The sequence below is a fragment of the Papaver somniferum genome, chromosome 5 (assembly GCF_003573695.1).
Source record: "Papaver somniferum cultivar HN1 chromosome 5, ASM357369v1, whole genome shotgun sequence".
NCBI lineage: Eukaryota > Viridiplantae > Streptophyta > Magnoliopsida > Ranunculales > Papaveraceae > Papaver > Papaver somniferum.
This window is the reverse complement of record NC_039362.1, coordinates 30,233,850-30,256,173: the sequence shown is the minus strand read 5'-3', so window position 1 is coordinate 30,256,173 and position 22,324 is coordinate 30,233,850. Positions and strand designations below refer to the sequence as shown.

General features: G+C 36.3%; 1 protein-coding gene across 1 annotated transcript in view; it reads left to right on the top strand.

Moving 5' to 3' along the window:
• LOC113278911 (uncharacterized mitochondrial protein AtMg00810-like) overlaps positions 1-21,757 on the top strand; it is a 75,199-nt gene extending 53,442 nt beyond the window's left edge. The window contains exon 2 of the mRNA XM_026527633.1: positions 21,014-21,757. Coding sequence (XP_026383418.1) covers positions 21,014-21,757 — 744 coding nt within the window. The remainder of the gene's footprint in view (positions 1-21,013) is intronic.
• Positions 21,758-22,324: the final 567 nt, after the last annotated feature.

Below are 22,324 nucleotides of genomic sequence, written 5' to 3'. Positions count from 1 at the left end.
AGGATGAACCTGACTTAGAAAAATCAATTGCCGACCAAGAAATTAGGGAGGTTATGACTAGTCTATCTAGAGACGCCGAAAACTCTAAGTTTGGGGGTGAGTATCATTCTCCATGTGCTTTAACTCTTAGTAAGGTCCCTCACTTGGGACTTGACATCAATGCCTCAACCATTTACAAGATTATCTTCATAATCGTTTTCCAGAACCTAATGATATCCAACAAGAGTCTCAAATGTTAGAAACCCATCCTCTGGTTGATGTGGTTAACCCATGCAATAATACCAAGATTGATTTTGTTTTCCCACCAAATAGTTTTCTTCCAATTGTGGGAACGTATAGATTTCAAATGTGTCACTTATTAAGTTCTGAGACTAAGCCTAAGTACTTTAGGAATGGAATCGACACATTTTCCTAAGAATGACCACTACTCTCACTGTGGTCAACTATGTAAGTCATATCTGATTGACTTAGAGGATCCGCAATTATTTAGGTTATTACTTCGTGATTCTAAGTTCGTATTTGAGTTTTTACAGACTCTAAGACCTAGTGATTCGGATCCCATCTATGAAGAAACGCAGCCAATGAAAATATTCTATCAAGATCCTTTCATAGAACCTGAACCTGAACCACAATGGGACATAGGTATCTTCATCAGGAAACTAGATAAGGGTATGCAGTACATGTTCACTTTCTTGGGTTATTGTAGTTTCCTTTGGTCAGCTCTATTTAGTTTTGAAGACCCACAGTTATTTCGACTGTTACTTTATGGTTCGAGTTGACTAATCCTTTCCTAAGTCTGGCTGAAGACTTTAAACTTAGCACTTCTTGGGAGGTAACCCAATCTCACGCAACACGGTAATATCCTTCCTTAACTCTTTTACTTCAAATAGTAACCGTTTCTCCTTGTTCATGTTTTTAATTTTATCTTTAGAACATTGAGGACAATGTTAGATTTAAGTTTGGGGGTATTGGGAGAAACTTTTTAGTTGCGTAATAAATAAACTCCAGAGCCTAGAAATTTATGCGTATTTAGGATAGCACTAACCAATCTAAGTGGATGGAAACATTTTTTTTTAGGAGTTGAGGAACCAATCTGACTAGATGGAAACATCTATAGAGTCTATTCATAAAAGCACAGAGCTCAGGTGTTAGAAATAACATGATAGTTTCGCCATATCTTGTCGAGTCCTTTTCACTTTCTATTTTTAGTTTTCTTTTATTTCAAGTGATTTGGTGGGGCACACGATTCAAGTTGTTACCTTTGCTAGGGTGAAATAGAGTGACTGAGTTACCTTTTCAAAAAAAAAAAAAAAAAAAAAAAAAAAAAAAAGACCGGACCAGTTAGACCAATCGGAATAAGTATTAACACTTGGATAGCAATATGCGTGTGTTCTCCCTGTTTCCGTCGCCTAAGCAAGCGTGGAATGCAGGACCCGTGGGAACTATCGTGTAATCTGCTGACAAGAAGCATGCGCTTGGATCCAAAAGATCTATTCATGCCGTTAAGTTAAAAAAAAAAAAAAAATGGTCAACTGCTGGTTCCCTTGTATTTGCCAGTTTGTTGATCTAGATTTAAGTTATTGACCACTGGTTCCCTTGTATATGCCAGTGTGTTAATATTAGTCAGACCGGTATCTCAGTCATTTAGGTTAGGTTCATCTTGGCAGAGGCCTTCAGACAGATATGGGAAACACCGTTCGCTTTTCAACCATCTACATTTTTCTTTTTCCATCTTCTTAATCTTTTCATGTGATTAGTCTGACTCCGAGTATGATGTCCATCGTGAAACTATCTTAGTAGAGCTCTGTCACTTATATGAATTTTAGTATGCTTGAGTGCAAACTCGTGTACAGCAATTGGAATTTCGCATCAGGGTTCTTCCTCTTAGAGTCAATAATTGTATGCCAACCAAGGAGGTTCTTTAGTGCTTTCCAAGGTTTTGCGTAGATAGCTAGGGTCTGGAGTATTGGTTTTTGTGGGTACACCTCTGATAAACCCACCCGAGATTAACTCGGTCACTTTTCAAGAATAAATTTTGCTCGAGGACTAGCAAATAATAAGTTTGGGGGTATTTGATAGACACATTTTTGTGTCTAATTTGTCCTCAATGTCCGTATTGTTGGCACTCGATTTTGTACTAATTTTGTTATTTTATGTATTTGTAGGTATTTTTTGGAAATAAATATTTTAAGAAAATTCGGCTCGAAAAGTTGATTTTGGCACCCGGAGGACAAGTGTTATTCGGACTCTCGCTTTTGGATAAGGGGCGACCACTGGATAAGGGGCGACCTTCTTTCAAAATTCAAAATTTGTTTTGGCGGGAAAATTCTTTCCTTTACTGGCAGATTTTCAATTCGACATTTGAAGGTGTTTTAACGAGATTAAAGAGCTGAGACTTAATGGGTATATGTGATGAGTATATGAAGATATTATGGTGGTTGGGATCGATCAAATTTGTCCAGAAAATCAATTCCCAATCAAAACAGAGAAAAGAATATCGTCTCATTTTTGGAAAGAAAATCACGTAAAAGATGTTGCATGTTTGTGTAGTTAAGCCCAGATATTCTCCTAGGATGCGTATCAATCAGTTTATGAAGATTTCCAAGACAATTAACGTACACAGAGGAAGAAATAAGAAATTATTCTCAAAAATATTTTTCTTCATTGTGAAGATTTTTGAGGAGTTATGGCGAGATTCAATGAGGCTTAGGTGTATAAATAGGTTTCTACTATCACAGGGAAGGGCTGTAGAGTTGGGAGTCGAAGGAGGAGGGAGACCACAGGAATTGAGAAAAATTCAGCTGCTGCTGCTGCTGTCTGAAGAACAAGGAATCGGCCACGGTTTCTTCATCCGATGCGCAACAGTTTCTTCATCTTCGCAACAGTTTCTTCAACCGATTTGCAACAGCATATTCAGCCACAGAACTTCATTTTCCGTCACCATTTGTTTCTCTGTATCAGTCCAACATCGTCTTCGCAACAGGAACTGCTGTTGCGATTTCTCTGTTGCATTGTTTACTCATTTGTAATCAACTTTGGAGCAATAATAATATATTTTGAGATGAATTACACCATGATGAGCTAAACCCCAACACTGGGGTGATGGAGGAAGCCTTATTTCACACTTGGGTAATTATATTTAATTCTTCTCATGACTTTTGCACTAATTTTAATTGAAATTATGATTTGAAAAAATTAGTTGTCATTTGATTTGATGCGGCATGCTTAGCTTAGATGATTTGATGCCTCATGCATAACATTTACATCTAATATTTGGAGAATTTATCTTGGCAAATATAAGAGTCAATATATTTTATATATTTACTGAGCTATAATTGTTAAAAGAATCATTATTTGAACCTTAAGAAATGAATTCGGTGGAATCCTAAACCCCAGTACCTCTTGCACCATTGTTAATATTTTTGTGTATATAATGTTTTATAAATCTAAAAATCCATTACCTTCACAAGTCCGAGTTTGAACGATACCCCTTATCATCATTACTACAACCACGAAAAATATTTAATCAAGGAAGAACGGATTTTTCTCTTCTTTGAAGGAGGAGCAGTTGGTTTTTCCCCGCGAAGAGCACCTTTGCCTTTATCACCAGTCTTTGCAACATTGGCAGGCTCTTCTATTTCAGCAATAACCTTCACACACAGATAGAAATAAGAAATAGAGGCAACAATATATTGTTTAAAATCATAAGAGAATATTTCTTACCTCATCTGTGTATGAGCGAAGAGCTAACAAGGTACTAGCCTTACCAGTCCTGTGATAGCTATCTTTCAGTTTCTGGATCTGTAGAATTTCGCAAGAGTCAGCGAACAAAAGAATAAAGATAAATAAAGAAATGTAAAGTGGGCGAAACTGGAAGAAACATACCTCTTTCTTCTTCTCGGTCCAAGAGAATACCCAAGGTTGATAAGTAGCGAGATTCTCAAGAAAAACATTTGACCCAGCAACGTAAGGTCCTTTCAATATCAAGGGAAAAACACACCATTTATCATCTTTGGATTGGCGAGGGGTTGTGTTCTTACCAGAGTGCCAATCAATGTCTTGCATGAGTATTTTACCTTCATCAATATTATCTTTCCTTTTCAAGCGAATACCCCAGCGAGTATTCTCTTTCTTCATGAAGATCAATTCATAATTCTCAAAGAAACTCGCTACTGTGTATTTTTCAGCGATTATCTCCAAGTCTGCGAATATAGGATCCCTAAGTTCTTTAGAGTAAAGAGATCCTTTACCAGCACCACGATTAGCGAACTCCAGCATCAGAAGGATACAATCCCCACTTAATTGAAAGATAGCTCGTGAGAAGTTTGGATGGGCGAGAATTTGACCCCGCGAAACTATGATTATCTGATCATCACAGTGTTGATCAGAAAAAAGTTTAATAGAAAGAATTGATTTGGCACTTTCACCAGGAATGGTAGAAAGTGTAAAACCTCTCTCGTCGAGATCTTTTTGGGTTTCCTTAAAAGTTTTCTCATGCTTTTGACCGCTTGGAGGCATATCTGAATATAGAGTATGAGAATGGATGAAAAGTAAGAAGATTGAAGAGGGAAGAATTATAGTAGCAGAACTTACGGAAGAACAATAGAGTTGCAGAGATGAGAGAGTAAAAAGAGAAGAGAAAGTAAAAAGAAAATGGAAAGAAGAGTAAGAAGAATATATAAAGAAGATTTTTTTTAATCGAAGTAATAAACACCATTAATGCGAAAAGACGTGAGCGGTTGAAAAACATCAGTTACAGAAGAAGTGTCAAGAAATAGATGGAAGAAAGGGTACGTGTGATAAATGCAGAATATGAAGAGATGGACAGCTGCGGTATTTCTCACATCGTTCTCTACTTCGCAGAGAAGATATGAGAAGAGGCAATATGTAGGATCAGAATCTCGCAGCAATAATGCCTCAGCGAAATTATTAACAACACAACACAACAGTGTCGCAGAACAACTTCAGAAACGAAATAATAAATGACGTCAGCTATATCATGAGAAAAATGTGATGGTCCTGCGAAAATTAGGGAGTTTGCGAGATTAGCATTTGTAAGGTTGCGAGAATGTCACAAGCCATATCCGAAAATAAAGGACAGATTAGCTGTCATCCACTATGTAATTCCATATAAATAGTCGTTCAGTTGTAAATAAAAGGGGAGAGATCTTTTCTGAGTGAGAAGCAAGTAAATAGGAGAGAGAAAATATAGAGCAGTGGTTATGCTTGATTCCTTTATCTTTTCTTGTAAGATTGTTCAAAGGTTCATCAATAAAATTAAGATTGTTAATCCAAAAATGAGTTGAATGTTAATTAAATCTTGTGAGGGGTGTAGTGTAGGATTTCCTGCAACTACAAGAGGGATCCTATGGATCTCAATTAGATAAGGAGGGTGATACTGAAATGATATTAATGAAGTGAGACTGATGAGGGAGGGGTCCTCTGTCGGTATGTTTTCCAACATTCTTACGAAGATGGGTTCAATTTTCTCTAAGTTATTTTTGAATCCAAGTATCGCATATGCTTATTGTTAGAGCACTGCTCGGTCGAACTCGCATGCGTTGCTATCTCAAGCATGTTTGTCAATGTTAGTGATCAAAACTATAAGTCTTGATTTCTAGTCTACTATAGCTAAGTATCGGACTAGGATAGAAAGTATAGTTGAGCTCAAGAACTCCATGTGACAATCATCATACAAGACGAAGAACTACTCAAGGAACTGGTGGAACTTCATCGACTAAAAGGTATGTGGAGACTTGAACTTATCTATCACTCAAAAGTCTATTTACTTTATCTCCTATCTTGAGACAAAAGTCGTTTTGCTATATAGACTTTGATTATACACATTTGCTATTTCGAGCCGAGTTTATCTCGCTTATCTATTTCTCGAAATACGTGTTGGTAAGCTTTCGCTTTGGCCAAGTTCATCTTTACCTAGTGACAAAAGTCATGTAATGTTTCAATTACTTTGAAAATTGCTTTGAAGAAAAATAGTTTGTGAATAACAACTATATAACGTCCTCTAAGAATGTTCCAATGATTGAAATGATAGTTTAGATTATATAACCATTGTTGGATATAAGCATTGTGTGGCAACACATATATGTATAAGTCCTTATTCTTTAAACCAAAGTATGCGTACTTTGTTGATCAGGATAACCGGAACAAGAGCTGTGAACTCAGTCCGTGAACTGGCGGAGGTTCTCATCCCAAGAAAATTTGCTGGAGTTTGAGAACTCCTTCCGGGAACTTAAATCCGCGAACTAAGTCTGCGTACTTGAGTTGGTTATATCTAAAGACGATTATTTGTGAAGTTATATTTATATTAACTAAGGAATGCAATATGCAAACCTTGGCTATAAAGTTCATGAATCGATTCGAGTGAATAAAATCGTTTTTGCTTCAATTGTGTCTTGTATACTTCTATAAGATTTATACAATTGAACAACTCTCTAACTAGTTCATTTGAGTCATTTGAACAAGTTACGGTGAAGAAGAATATGGTTGATAAGAAAGTGCTCATATGGCTAACATTTGGTTAGCTATTGTTGAACCAACAAATGTATATTTTTGGGTACGATTACACAAACCTAAAATCGTGCATTTCATTTGTGTGTAACAAGCTAAGTTTTCGATCCAACAGTTGAAAGATATTAGCTTGTATCTAATCAGATTTTCATCTAACGGTGAATATTGAATGCTTTGTTACTAAGCTAACATTGATTGCAAACCCTGATTCGAAAGAGTATATAAGGGAGAACTCTAGCAACTGTGAAACCTAATACCCACACCTCCTGTGTGATACTAGTTGTATTAGCTAGAGTCGATTATCCTTTAACCTTAGGTTTCTTATCGAGACCCTATAGGTTAACGACTTGAAGACTTCATTGGGATTGTGAAGCCAGACCGATACTACTTACTTGTAGTTGTGTGATATGATCTTGCTGATTCTATCATGTTGAGTACAATCGTAACGATTGGATTGAGATCTTTATCTCCGATAGGCAAGATAGAAAAGTAATTACAAACATATTCGTCTCATCGTTTGTGATTCCACAATATCTGCTTTCGCCGCGTCGATTAAGATTATTGTGAGGTGATTGATAATACTAGGATGTTCTTCGGGAATATAAGTCTGGGTTATCAATTAGTTCTTGTTCACCTTGATTTATCAAAAGACGGAACAAAAACTTGTAGGTTTATCTGTGGGGGACAGATTTATCTATTCTGTAGACTTTCCTGTGTGATACATATTTGTTTATTAAAGTCTTCGACTTTGGGTCGTAGCAACTCTTAGTTGTGGGTGAGTTCAGCTAACGGAATCAAGTGCATAGTATCCTGCTGGGATCATAGACGTAAGGAGCGCAACTGTACCTTGAGTGAGATTGATTGGGGTTCAACTAAATTCCAGACCGAAGTTAGTTTGTAGTAGGATAGTGTCTGTAGCGTCTTAATACAGTGTGCGTTCAATCTAGACTAGGTCCCGGGGTTTTTCTGCATTTGCGGTTTCCTCTTTAACAAAATTCTGGTGTTTGTGTTATTTTTATTCCGCATTATATTTTGTCATATAATTGAAATTTCACAGGTTGTGCGTTAAGATCAATCAATTAGAATATCCAACTTTTGGTTGTTGATTTACATTGATTGAAACTTCAACATTGGTCTTTGGTACCGATCAAGTATTTCACATAATAATCAGGCTCACGGATTTCTATCTGTTCGATTTGCTGATTACATTGTGAAATAGATATATTAAAACTCTTTGATATACTTGATTAAGATTGATTCTAGTTTATTCTCTTGTAAGTATATTGGAGTTAGTCCATACAGATTGCTAATCGGAATATTGGGTGTGGTTGTTGTACCCCCGTTTTTTCAATTGGTGTCAGAGCAGGCAAACACATACAATACCTTGCAAGTCTGTATTTGTAGCGATCTGACTTTATGGACAGAGGTGCTATCTCTATCAACGTACCACCAGCCTTCGATGGCTCGAATTACTTATGGTGAAAAATTGTTATGCGAGCTTTTCTTCAAGCAAGTGATTTTCAATCATGGGTATATGTAGGTAATGGCTATGATGCTCCCGTTGTGGCATTAGGAAACATTGGTGAATACATCCCTGCCGAGATACTTTTTGCAAAACAAAATTCCGACGGTTTGAAAGTCATCATACATGCCATTACCCCAAATCTTCAGTACCATGTATCAAATTGCACCAGGGCTAAAAATGCGTGAGATATCTTAGAAACCGTATTCGATGGTAATACCAGTGAAAGGGAATCTAGGCTTTAAAACCTTAATTCCGATTGGGAAAACCTTCGTATGGTAGATGAAGATACATTTCATGAGTTCAATCACAAAGTGTCAGAAATTGTTAATGCATCTTTTGCAGTGGGTAAGAGTATTCCTGAAAAGGACATTGTGATGAAAATTCTCAGATCGCTGCCATCTAGATACGACTCTAAGAAGCATGCCATCGTTGAGGGAAATAACCTTGATACACTTTCCAGAAACACTCGGATATGAAAGTTAAAAATTCTTGATCTTGACACAGGCAGAACGTTCGCGTTCAATGCTGTGACCAAAACAGGTGCATCCTCTCACTTGTCTTGGGATGATGAATGTTGCTCCAATCATGTTGATCTTGATGAATCTTTGATAATCAGAAAGTTCAATAATTTGATAAAGAGAAAGAGTAGATATGATGAATATCCATTTTCAGTTAATGCTTCTGATGATTCAATAGAAGACAAAACTACGCTGGATGTCTCAGACGAGTCTTACAAATCCTAGGGACTTACTGCTCTCACTTCTCTGGATCTCTCCTCTTCAACTTCTGATTCAGAACTTGAATATGACACAAAGTTTCTTGATCTCTTGAATAAAGAGATTCTTCAAGAGAACCTTCAACTAAAGGCGTCCTTGAAGAAAGTTGAATCATGACTCCAAGCGAAAAATATTGAGATATAGTGTCTTAATGATAATTTCGTCAGAACCATGACTCTAAAGGAAGAAGAGATTAACACTCTCAAGTATGACCTGCAAAGGTTATCTGGAAGCTCTGACAAAATTTTAGCAATGTTATTTGGTCAGAGATCCTTTGGAAACACTAATGATTTAGGGTTCAAAAGCAAAACTCAAAGCTCATTTTTGTCCGTTCCAACTAATCAAGGAACAAAAATTGTTGTTCGTTCTATTAAACAGGCAGAGTCGCATAGAGACGAAAAATCCTCGTTGATTTGTTCCTTCTGTGGACATTCAAAGCATGTTCAGAACACTTGTTGGAGATTCAGAAGAAGCAATAAGAAAATCACGAAACCTGAAGAAAACATGCAAAAAATGAATCTGGGACCGGATAACCAATCTCTAAAAAAATCCAAATCTAGACGAGGTAAGAATTCTGTTTACACAACTAACAGTGATAAGCCACAAAAAATAAGAAGTGTGAGAATATGGCTCATTTCGGCACCAACTAATGATGTTGACGTCCGCATTCTTATTTTTGGCTTGGGGAAAATGAGGCTTGCACTAAAAATGGCTCAAGTCAGTGTTTGTGTAAATATTTTCCTTATATTTGTTAAGAAAATATTCTTCTAAGAAGATGGATGGTGAATAATAAATCTTGAAAGACTCTTTCAAAGTCTTCCTAGGGTTTGATATTCATAAATCCTTTTAATCTTGTGTCACTTCTTTTTTATCCAAAAAGATACTATCTCATGGCTCCTGTGACTAGAGGTATTACGAAAAGAGATGCAGTTGAAGCAGTTAATGTGTATCTTTGCAAAGGAATCACTTCCTCAAAAGTGATGAAAGAGAAGTCGACAAAGAATGAAGAAGGTTCTTCCTCTAACTGTCTTTTATCTGTTTGTCATTTTGATAATAATTTTAGAGGCATGGTGAAAGATTTCATCAACAAGAGAAATGATTTAAAATCTCAAATTGTTTCCTCTTTGGAAAAGATAACTCACTATGAACAAATGTTGTCTCTAACCAAGAACACCTTGCGTGATCTAAAAAGAGAACTCAGTGAGTTAACTGATATTTCCGAAGATTCAGAGGAATTGAATGATCCCATAATCAATGGGTTCTTTAATAATAAGAAGGAATTCTCTATAGATGACTTGAGAAAGCTCTATGATGCCTAGTGTAGATGGTGGATTTTCGACAAAGGATAAAATCGTAAACCCATAATTATACGAACTCCTGATCCAACGATCAGATGTGAGTATTGAGATATGAGTCTCTCATCGAATCTCTGACTGAAAATACTTTCTCTCAGAATACATGCGGATATGTAGTCTCTCGGCTGGACAACGACATATCTCAATGAATACTGGACACTTCAGTAATTATTTCTATATAGAATCAAGAGATTGACGGCTCCTAGACAGTTTGCTCTTCTAGTATAGAGCGATAACGTCTTCAGGATACAAGCAACAAGTTTTCCCTGACTATATAAAGGATATGAAGCTCCAGCAAGCTCATGTCAGAATAATTAATGCTCCTAGACAGCTTGCTCTGCTAGTATAGAGCCATCATTTAATTATTCTTAAATTCTTGGATTCATCCACTGAATTTCCGAAAATATTCAAAAATTTTCGCAATATTTCGTTACTTCAATTTATGGTTCTTCCCAGCAGAATTCCATGGGTTAGTAATAAATATTTAACGCACGGGCGCCTAAGCTACCTTTGAGTAAGCCCCGGCTCAAAAGGTGCAAGTGTACTCAACGATGATGCACTAACAATCACCGCACGAACGAGTATTTCAGAATACGACGAAACGATGAACCTATACAAAATAGGAAGGAAAATAATAAATAATTAAAATATTGACCAAGGCGCTGGGAGCATGGGCCCACCGACTGACCGGCCGTGCCGTGGTCAATCCCACGCCAGTTTCATATTTTTGTCATATTTTCTGTTATTTTCCTTGATCTCATGAAAATACTTTCATTTGAACAAATATCCTTCGTTTTGAGGAAACTCCTCGATTTCGTGGTGTTTCCTTCACACCAAGGAAATAATATAAAATTAGGGAAAATATTATGGGGTCGTGATTATTGGCCAACCGACCATGCCTTGATCCCAGCCGTCCGCACACCTCATGGTTCATCATTATTTTATTATTATTTCCCTAAACTCATGAAAACTCCTTAATCTCATGGTATTTTCACAAAACCATGGAAAATATAATATAAAATTAGGGAAACCCGAGGGACTGGGCCCCAGCAAGACGGCCATGCCACAGCTGGTCCTACACGCCCTATTATTTTATTATTATTATTTTAAGGTTTCCTTGATTTCATGGTATTTCTCTCAAATTATAAAAATTCCTTCAAATCATGGAAAAATACACATAAAATACATAAAATTAAGGAAACTCGTGGGACCGGGCCCAAGCCGGCCGACCATGCCCTAGCCGGCCCCACACGCCCTTATTTTATTATTTTAATATTATTTGCTTCCTTTATCTCATGGAAACTCTCACTTTAAGGAAACTCCTTAATGTCAACAAAATTCCTTGATTTCATGATATTTTCATAAAATCATGAAAAATATTATAAAATTAGGAAAAGGCACCATGGGACCGTGGTCACTGGCCGGCCGGCCATGCCTTGGCTCCAACGGTCCCAAGCCACATATTCCTTCATTTTATAATTATTTTCCGTTTCATGTCAGAGAAATTCTCAAAGTAATTGAAACTTTTCATGACTTTCATCACTAGGTGAAGATAAACTTGATCAAAGCTTAACGCTTTACCAACACACTATTTCGAGAAAAAGATAAGTAGTGAATACTCAGCTTGAAATGTCAAATGTGTATGATCCAGTCTATATAACATACGACTTTTTGTCTCATAAGAAGTAGGAGATAGAATAGATAGACTTTTGAGTGATAGATAAGTTCAAGTCTCCACATACCTTTTTGTTGATGAAGTTCCACGGTTCCTTGAGTAGATCTTCGTCGTTGTGTGATGAATCACCATGAAGTCCTTGAGCTCAACTACACTTTTCTATCCTAGTCCGAGACTTAGCTATAATAGACTAGAAATCAAGACTCATAGTTTTGATCACTGACATTGACAAACATGCTTGATATAGCAACGCATGCGAGGTCGACCGAGCTATGCTCTAACAATCCTCCCCTTTGTCAATTTTAGTGACAAAACTATTAATACATATGGAATACAAAAAAGATAAACTTAGTGGCTCCTATTACATACTCTAATCTTCAACGTTCCTTGAAATCTTCGTCCTTCCAAGTACTCCAATGATCCCAAAGGTTGTAAGTTTAGCACCACCATTGTTGAAGATCCGTAGCTATAACAATGAGAGAAATCGAGATTCTCGATCATTATTATACAATGTCATAGTATCATTACGTAACATCAAAGTCCAATTGCATCACGACTTTAACAACAATACTATGGTGATATGTATCACTCCCCCTTAGTCAATACTCCATCTCGATCATGGAAACCACTCCCCCTTACACAATGATCCGAAAACCATATGTATTTGTAGTCTCCCCCTTTTTGTCAATAAAATTGGAAAAGGTAAAAGAATGGGATCATAATGAAATTTCCACAAGAGACATTTCATAGACTAAAATAAAAATACATACCAACTTAATTTAGATGCAATCATAAAGCCGAAACTAAATGCATTCATCAAGGAGTTTCAAGATACAAGATAACCCCTATAAAATTCCACAACCGCACACCCCGCAAGATATTACCATTATGCACAAGTTCAAAAGAACTCTCCCCCATTTGATGTCATTCCCGAAAGAACAACAAGAGCGACCTTAATTTCGAAAGAAAAGAAAGATTTTTTAATTGGACACCAAAAACCATGGAAATGATTTTCTATATCCAAAACTCAACTAAATTAATCACAAGTAAACCCATGATTAATTTAATCGGAATACGCAACTAAATCAAACCACAAAACTAATCAATTTAATTGATTGTGCTCAACATAAGAAAACTCACGGATCTACGACTAAGATAACCACACGGAGATGACTACCTTAATCGTTCAAATACTCAACATAAGGATAACCTTACGGAATATACGACTACATCAACCAATAGAACATGATTAGTATAGCCGTTCATATACTCAACACAACAACTTGTGGAATATATGAAAACTCAACTAGATTAATTACAAGAGAACCTCTAATTAATCTAATTGGAATACACAACCAAACTAATCACCGAAGCAATCAATTTAATTGTCAAAAGATTTTTCTCGACAAAAGAATACTTTCGGAGCAAGTAACTAAATAACCAATCAAGATGATTAATTTAGTTCAAGAATGCTCAACATATAGCATCTCATGGAACAACCAACAAGGCCAATATTAATCGACATAGTTGTAAGGTGCTCAACATAAGATACACAATGGAGCCTTCACGGTAAAATATAACAAAACGGATCAATGAAGATCAATACCGTGGATAACATACAAGGATCTATTCTATTTTCCATCACTATTTGCATAACGACATAATAGACTTTATCCTTGTCAAACAAAATATTTCATCCTATTTTCCATCAAATAAATGACTGCACAGGCATAACTTTTGTAATTGTCAAAAGTCCATTCGTCCTTTCATCATTACGAATATCAATTTATGAATGACTTTACTTTTGACACAATATGGGACCTTCAAGTTCACGGACGCAAACAATACATATCCCATAAAAATATTGCAATACTTCAAAACAGATTAATACTGCAATAATATCATCCTCCAACTATTTTTCGAATTTAAAACAAATAAACCTAAAAAATAACATAAGAAGATGAAAACAAAAATAGCTATGTCTGGTCACAATCTTCGCTATTCAAAGCACTAGTTATTCTTCCAACTAATCCAAAAATAAGACATACTAGGCAACAATTCCTTCGAGAAATTATTTATCATTACCGAACTCCTTGTTATCGACAACCATCGGGAGATAAGGTTTACGTAGATAAGTGTCAATACCCACGAACTGTCTTGGCTGAAGAGGTCGAATTAGGGTCCTCTGAATTTCCAAAGATTTAGACACAAACGTCTTTATTTCATAAATCTCCCTTCTTATTTCCTTTAACTCATCACGAACATCGGAAAACTTCTGAGAGTTAGAAGGAACATCCCTGGGTTTTCTTGTATTCCTTCTTTTTCTTTTCAGGGACTTAGAAACATGAGATTTCTCTTTTTCCTTGATTGGAGACTTAACAATCATGTTGACATCCTTTCCATCTGACGACATAGTGCTTTGAGAACAGTTATGAACAACTGGATTTGTGTGATGGAATCACTTAACTCAACAAGCAGTCTTATAAAGGATGTCAAAAGGAAAAAGGAATGTAGGGTTTGAAACCTATTGACAGGTTCATATACGCCCAACTCTAAAACCCTATAAGAGTAGAATTGTCGATAATAACCCTTTCTTTTATTTGATAGACAAAAAAATAACAAATCTAAGAAAAGAAGGAAATTTTTTTCTGAATCCTGGATCAACACTCAATCTTGTCTCTTTTCGAACAGGCACATGAGACAAGATTTTCCCAACAACACAATCAAGTTGTGTTGCAATGAACAACGATTTGTCCATCTTTTTTCTCATGGGAGGAATCCTCTGATCTCTGTCTATCAAAACGATTTGACCATATTTTCTTTTCAAATGGTCTTATTCTATCCTTGGAAACCAACTTCTTATACGAAGATAAGATCCTACATACCTCGGCGGTCTTCTGAGCAAATTTCAGCTTCCTTGCTAATCGATCTGCTCTTCGTTGAAGTTTGCTGGCGTGCCTTATTTGGTGCTTGTATTTGTAACACCTTGATAGTTCGTGTCCCTTTATTGAAAAAAACGAGCACGTCAATCTTGGATAGTATTTAGGCATCTGAGATGTGCAAGCAACTAGACATACAGTTGATCCTGAAACATCACCGATAGGGTTTCCAGTTATCAGATTCAGTGAATCTTCTAGCTTGATTGGGTTTCCCTCTTCTCCGAACCCATTGAGGTTGATATATGTATTGCTACAAGTATCAAAATCGATATTTTCACAAAGAAGCCCTACACTTGATTTCCTATCTTCATCGGAATCATAGGTTTCAGACATTTCATCAAGTGTTACATCTAGACCTTTGTTCCCAGTGTATTTTCTACGATTTGGGCATTCGTTAGCAAAATGGCCAAAACCCTTACACTTAAAGCACTGAGGCATGTCCTCGTCATCAGCCTCGTGAGCATTTCTGTTTTTAGGAGGTATGCGACCGTGAGGTTTATCTGATGACTTAGGTTTGTTTCTTGAAAACCGTTTACTTCTCTTCAACAGAAGATCCCTAAACTGTCTTGTGATCAAGGAGACTGATTTGTCAAGATCTTCATCCGAAAAATCATCCTCAGACTGATCATCCTCAGAGACATGAACACTCTTACCTTTGACAAGTAATTTAGTGTTCTTTTGTGCTTTAAAGGAAACATCCTTACCGACTTTGGATGTATGCTCATGGTCAAAGATCTTAAGCTTTCCAACCAAGGTGTTTCTGGAAAGATTATCGAGGTTATTCCCCTCAACGATGGCATACTTCTTAGACTCGTATCTAGATGGCAGCGATCTGAGAATTTTCATCACAATGTCCTTTTCTGGAATAGTCTTACCCAATGCAAAAGATGCATTAACAATTTCAGAAAATTTGTGATTAAACTCATCAAATGTTTCTTCATCTGCCATACGAAGGTTCTCCCAATCGGAATAAAGGTTTTGAAGCCTAGCATCCTTTTCACTGGAGTTGCCTACAAATACGGTTTCTAAGATATCCCAAGCATCTTTAGATCTAGTGCAGTTTGTCACATGATGCTGAAGATTTGGGGTAATGGCATGTATGATAGCATTCAAACCGTCGGAATTTTGCTTTGCAGTAGTTATCTCAACAACGGTGTATTCACCAATAGGTTTGGGAACGTTTACATCACCAACTGCCACAACAAGAGCATCATAGCCATTAACCACATATACCCATGATTGAAAATCACGCGATTGAAGAAAAGCTCGCATAATAATTTTCCACCATAAGTAATTGGAGCCATCGAAGACTGGTGGTACGTTAATAGAGATAGCACCTCTGTCCATAGAGTCAGATCGCTACAAACACGGACTTGTTAGGTCTTAAACGTGTTTGCCTGCTCTGATACCAATTGAAAAAGTGGGGGTCTAACAACACCACCCAATATTTCGCTTAGCAATCTGTGTGGACTAACTCCAAAAAACTTTGCTAGAGAATCAACTAGACAGTCAGACTCAATCTAGATTAAAGTATCTTAAGGAGTCAATATCTCTCACTTGTTTTGATTTACTCAAGCTAAAACAATAGCGAGTCTTTAATCAAACACAAGGAATAACTTGGACGGTACCAAAGACCAATATCCAAGGATCAATCAATAGCAATCAACAACCAAAGGTTGGATTTCCAATTGATGATCTTAACGCACAACCTGTATTATTTCAATTATATAAAATATAATGCGGAAAAGAAATAACACAGACACCAGAAGTTTTGTTAACGAGGAAACCGCAAATGTAGAAAAACCCCAGGAGCTAGTCTAGATTGAATACACACTGTATTAAGTCGCTACAGACACTAGACTACTACAAGCTAACTTCAGACTGGACTATAGTTGAACCCTAATTAGTCTCCCACTGATCCAAGGTACAGTTGTACTCCTACGCCTCTGATCTCAGCAGGACACTGCGCACTTGATTCCCTTAGCTGATCTCACCCACAACTAAGAGTTGTTGCAACCCAAAATCGCAGACTTGATAATAAACAAATCTGTCTCACACAGAAAAGTCTATCAAAGGATAAATCTGTCTCCCATAGAAAAACCCTAGGTTTTGTTCCGTGAAGATATAAAATCAAGGTGAACAGGAACCAATTGATAATCCGGTCTTATATTCCCGAAGAACAACCTAGATTAATCAATCACCTCTCAACAATCCTTCTTGACTACACAAGCGGTTTGTCGAGGAATAACTCAAATACGATTCACATCACTGAGAATCCTGTTGAGCACTCAAGAACTAAGCACATCGAAATCAGGTATCATTTTATTAGAGATCTCTATGAAAACGGTATCATTAACATGGAATTTTTGCCTTCCGAACAACAATTTGTTGATATTCTCACTAAACCTCTAGATACTGCTACGTTCAACACTTACGACAGTCTATTGGTGTGGTTTTGGTTCATTAAGTTTCTAGCTTTTTACTTGCCCTTGGATCTATCTATATCTTTTGGGAAATGAAAGCTTGAAGCTCCAGTGTAGTGTTGTTTCAGTTTCACATTTCTTTCTAATAGTTGTATTTTATTTCTGTTAGGTATCAAAAGTTCCAAAGAAATCCTTATTTTCTTGTAAAAGTAAGGTCGCTCTTGTTGTTCTTTCGGTAATGACATTTTATGGGGGAGAGTTCTTAATTGAACTTGTGCTTAATTGCCAAATTTTTGTGGGGAGTGGGGCAGTGGAATATTGTATGAGTTATCTTGTATCTTTATAAACTCCTTGATGAATACACAAAGTTTCGACTATGTGAAATTATCTAAAAAAAGTTGATATGTTCTCTTTTTGTCATGAATTATCTCTTTGAGAATTTCATTATGATCCCGAAATTTTCGTACCTTTGCCAATTTATGTTGACAAAAAGGGGGAGAATTATTTGGTAGTTCACACTACATACATATGGTTTACGGATCATTATGTAAAGGGGAGCGGTTTTCATTGTGAGATGAAAGTATTGACTAAGGGGGAGTGATACATATCACTGTAGTATTATTTTCAAAGTTGTGATACAATTGGACTTTGATGTTGTGTAGTAATACTATGACACTATATAACAATGATTGAGAACATATGTTTTTCATATGTTTTATTATTGTTATGGCTACGGATCTTCGACAACAATAATGCTAAGTTGAACACGTTCAGATTCACCAGAGTACTTGGAGTGGCGAAGAATTCAGGGAATGTTGAAGAGCCAAGGAAATCAAGCATGATGGATGAGAAGCTACAAAGTATATTTATTTTGTAATCCATATGTATTGATAGTTTTGTCACTAAAATTGAAAAAGGGGGAGATTGTTAGAGCATTTCTCGGTCGAACTTGCAAGCGTTGCTATCTCAAGCTTGTTTGTCAAGTTTAGTTGATCAAAACTATAAGTCTTGATGTATAGTCTACTTATAGCTATGTCTCGGATTAGGATAGAATGTGTAGTTGAGATTTAGACTTCACGGCGTTCATCGATTGAAGACGAAGATCTACTGAGGAGAGCTTGGAAGAACTTCATCAACAAAAGGTATGTGGAGACTGAAACTTATCTATCACTCAGAAAATCTATTATATTGTATCTCCTAATGAGACTAAGTCGTATAGCTAATACCTATATATACTTTTATATTATACACATTTGATATTTCGAGCTGAGTTTAACTCGTTTATCTATTTTTCGAAATATGTGTTGGAAGCTTTTTTCTTTAGTTACGTTCATCATATTTTTGACAAGTTTAGTTGGAAACAATTTATTTTTTGGAAACTAAATAATAAGTCAAAAGATGATCATGTGAAAATTGCCTTGAAACACCTTACATGATTTGTGTGAGACAATCATTTAATGTTGACTCGGAAAGTTTCGTATTGATCATTCAATCACCTGAAAATTACTTATAAGCTAATAGTTTGTGTGAGACAGCTATTGTCGTCTTCTAAGGATGTTTCAATGATTGAAATGAGAGTTTAGAACAATTAACCTTTGTCTGGATACAAGACAGTATGCATACCAGTATGCAAACTGTTGTGGTATGATTCAGGTCCGGAAACCTTGTTTGCGTACTAGTATGCGAACGGTTTTAACTGTTAAAGTCCGGGAACCAATTTTGCATACCAGTATGCGAACGGTTCTACAGCAGTATGCATACCGTTTTGCTGGACAAGACCAAAGTTCGGAAGCTATAGTTTGCGTACCCTTTTGCAATCTTTGCAAACTTTGGCTTAATATTCATGAATTTATTCTCATGAATTAATCCGATTTTGATTCAGTTGGTTCATATATATTTCTGTGAAATAGTGAACAATTGAACAACTCTATTTGAAACACAATTATATTCATTTGATTATCTTTCATGGTTGATTGATCATCATAGTTGCTCTAGAAGTGTTAGATGAATGTGGTTAAGACAAAAGTGTTCATATGGCTAACTTCGATTAACTATTATTGAGACAACTCAATATACACGTTTATGTACGGTTACCCATATCTAAATGAAAGTATATTTCATTTGTGTGTTACAAGCTAAGACCATCTTACTGTGGTGAGATATTGCTTTGGTTTTAAGCAGACTTAGATTGAATCTTAAATAAGGTTTTCGTCTGACGATGAATATTGATTGTTACTAAGCTATCTTAGCTTTTACTGAAAGCAAACCTTGATTTGAAAGACTATATAAGGGAGAACTCTAGCAACTGGAAAATCTAATATCGAAACTTTCCAGTGTCCTAGTTGCGACTAGAGTCGATTCTCCTTTAACCTAGGTTTTTCCAAAACCATTATAGGTTAACGAATTGAAGACTTCATTTGGGATTCATGAAGCCAGACCCAACTATTTTCTCTATAGTTGCGTGATCTGATCTTATTTGTTCTATCATATTGAGTTTTATCTTCTCTAAGATTTGCTCGAGATTTATCTTCGGTAGGTAAGATATAAAAAGTAATCACAAAGCTCTAGGTCTCATTCTTTGTGATTCCAAAATAACTTCTTCTACTACCATATAGTTAAGTTATTGTGAGGTGATTGATATTTCTAGGCTGCTCTTCGGGAGTATAAGACCGGATTATCAATTGGTTTCTGTTTACCTTGATTTATCAAAAGACGGAACAAAACTTCATAGATACTTCTGTGGGAGACATATTTTATCTATCAGAATAGACTTATATGTGGGAGACATATTTGTTTATAAGTCTTCGATTTTGGGTCGTAGAAACTCTTAGTTGTGGGTGAGATCATCTAAGGAAATCAAGTGCGCAGAATCCGGCGTGGTTCAAGAGGCGTAAGAAACGCGATTGTACCTTAATCGGTGTGAGACTTGGTTAGGGATCAACTACATTCCAGTCCAAAGTTAACTTGTAGTAGGCTAGTGTGTGTAGCGGCTTAATACAGTGTGGTGTTCAAATCTGGATTAGGTCCCGGGGATTTTCTGCATTTGAGGTTTCCTCGTTAACAAAACTTCTGGTGTGTCTGTGTTATTTCTTTTCCGTATTATAGTTGTTTATATAATTGAAATAGCAATGATTGGAACTTGGGCATTGGTATTTGGTACCGTACAAGTTATTTCTCATATCAATCGGTCTCACAGATTTCTATCTGTTCGATTGCAGATTGTATTGGGAAATTGAGATATAACTCTTTGGTATATTTCTTGATTGAGCTCACTTTTTAAGCTGGTGCCCTCAGAATTATAATGGAGTTAGTCCATATAGATTGCCGAATGAAAAATTGGGTGTGGTTGTTATAACCCCGCTTTTTCAGATTACAATGAAACTTTTAGTCCAGTTGTGAAGTCCACCACAGTGAGATTTTTTCTTTGCATGGCTATTACATATAATTGGCAAGTCAGACAATTAGATGTAAGTAATGCTTTTTTGCATGAATTTTTAGATGAAGATGTCTACATTTCACAGCCACAGGGTTTTATTGATCCTAATTATCCTTCAAATTATGTTTGTCATCTCAAGAAAAGTTTGTATGGGTTGAAACAAGCTCCAAGGGCTTGGTTTCATAGGTTTAGCTCTTTTCTCATGTCTTATGGTTTTAAGAAGTCAGTATCAGATTGTTCAATGTTTGTATTTTCTTCTCAACATAGGAATGATTGTTCTACTATTATATGTTAATGACATTTTGCTGACTGGTATCTCTCATACAATGATTGATGATTTAATTTGTTTTATGAAGAAAGAATTTGCTACGAAAGAACTAGGAGACTTGGTTTATTTTCTTGGAACTGAGGCTGTTAGAAATTCTGATTCTATTATATTGACACAGAAGAAGTGCACTTTAGAGTTATTGTCTAAAGCAAATATGGTTGATAGTAAACCCTGTGATACACCAGTTATTAAGGGTGCCAGAGTTTCTATTCATGATGGTACCAAATTGCAGAATGCAAGTGAATATAGATCTATTGTAGGCAGTTTACACTATCTAACTATTATTAGGCCAGGTATTTGCTTCCCAATGAACTATGTGTCACAATTAATGCATTCACCAACTGATGTACATTTACAACTAGTAAAAAGAATACTCAGATATTCAAAAGGCACAATTGGTCTAGGGATTACTTTAAGAAAAGACAATTTGCATACTTTGAAAGCTTATACAGACTCAGAATGGGCAAGTTGTCCAGATACAAGGCGATCAACTTCAGGTTATAAAGTTTTCTTGGGTTCCAATTTAGTTTCCTGGTCTTCGAAGAAGCAGCCTACTGTTTCTAAGTCTTCAGCTAAGGCTGAGTATAAGTGCTTATTTGTTGCTTCTGCAGAGTTAAAATGTCTTGTTGATTTATTGTCTGAACTACATATTTTTGTCTTAACTCCGACAATACTTCTTTGTGATAATACAAGTGCTTTGTCCTTAGCATCTAATCTTGTTTTTCATGCTAGGACAAAGCATATAGAGATACAATATCATACTGTTAGATAATTGGTGGAGAATGGATTTCTGCAATGTTTCCAGTGAAGACCAAATTGCTGACATCTTCACCAGGGGTCTTTGTTTTCCTACCTTCTCCGGGTTGTTACGATGCTTGATGGACACAAGATTTCGGTTTCCTTCTTCGGATTTGTCTATCAGTTATCAACCTACTTCTTCTACTGCTTCTGCCATTACTTAGTGTTTTTCCTTTTATTTTAACAACTGAGTGTAGAGGTTACCAAAGCTATTAGTGTCCTTCATGTTACTCGCCTATCACTCCTCGTCTTGTCGAGATCAAGCTTGTACTCGACAGAGTCCTTGTATATAAATAAGAATTGCGGTTTGGGCTCGTCTGGCTGACCCCAAAATTTTATGTCATCACCTTCAGGTAACATGTCATCTTTATGAGGAATGTGATCCCCTTTTTATTTCTTTCTTTTTTTCACTGCTTCATATCCTTCTACCTGTTGTTCCCCATGAAATTATTGTTGACTTGGTTCAGCCTCTTCTCTGAATCTTCATCTTGTCTAAGTTTTTGAGTTGGTTCTTCCTCTTCATCATCCTCATCATCTGTTT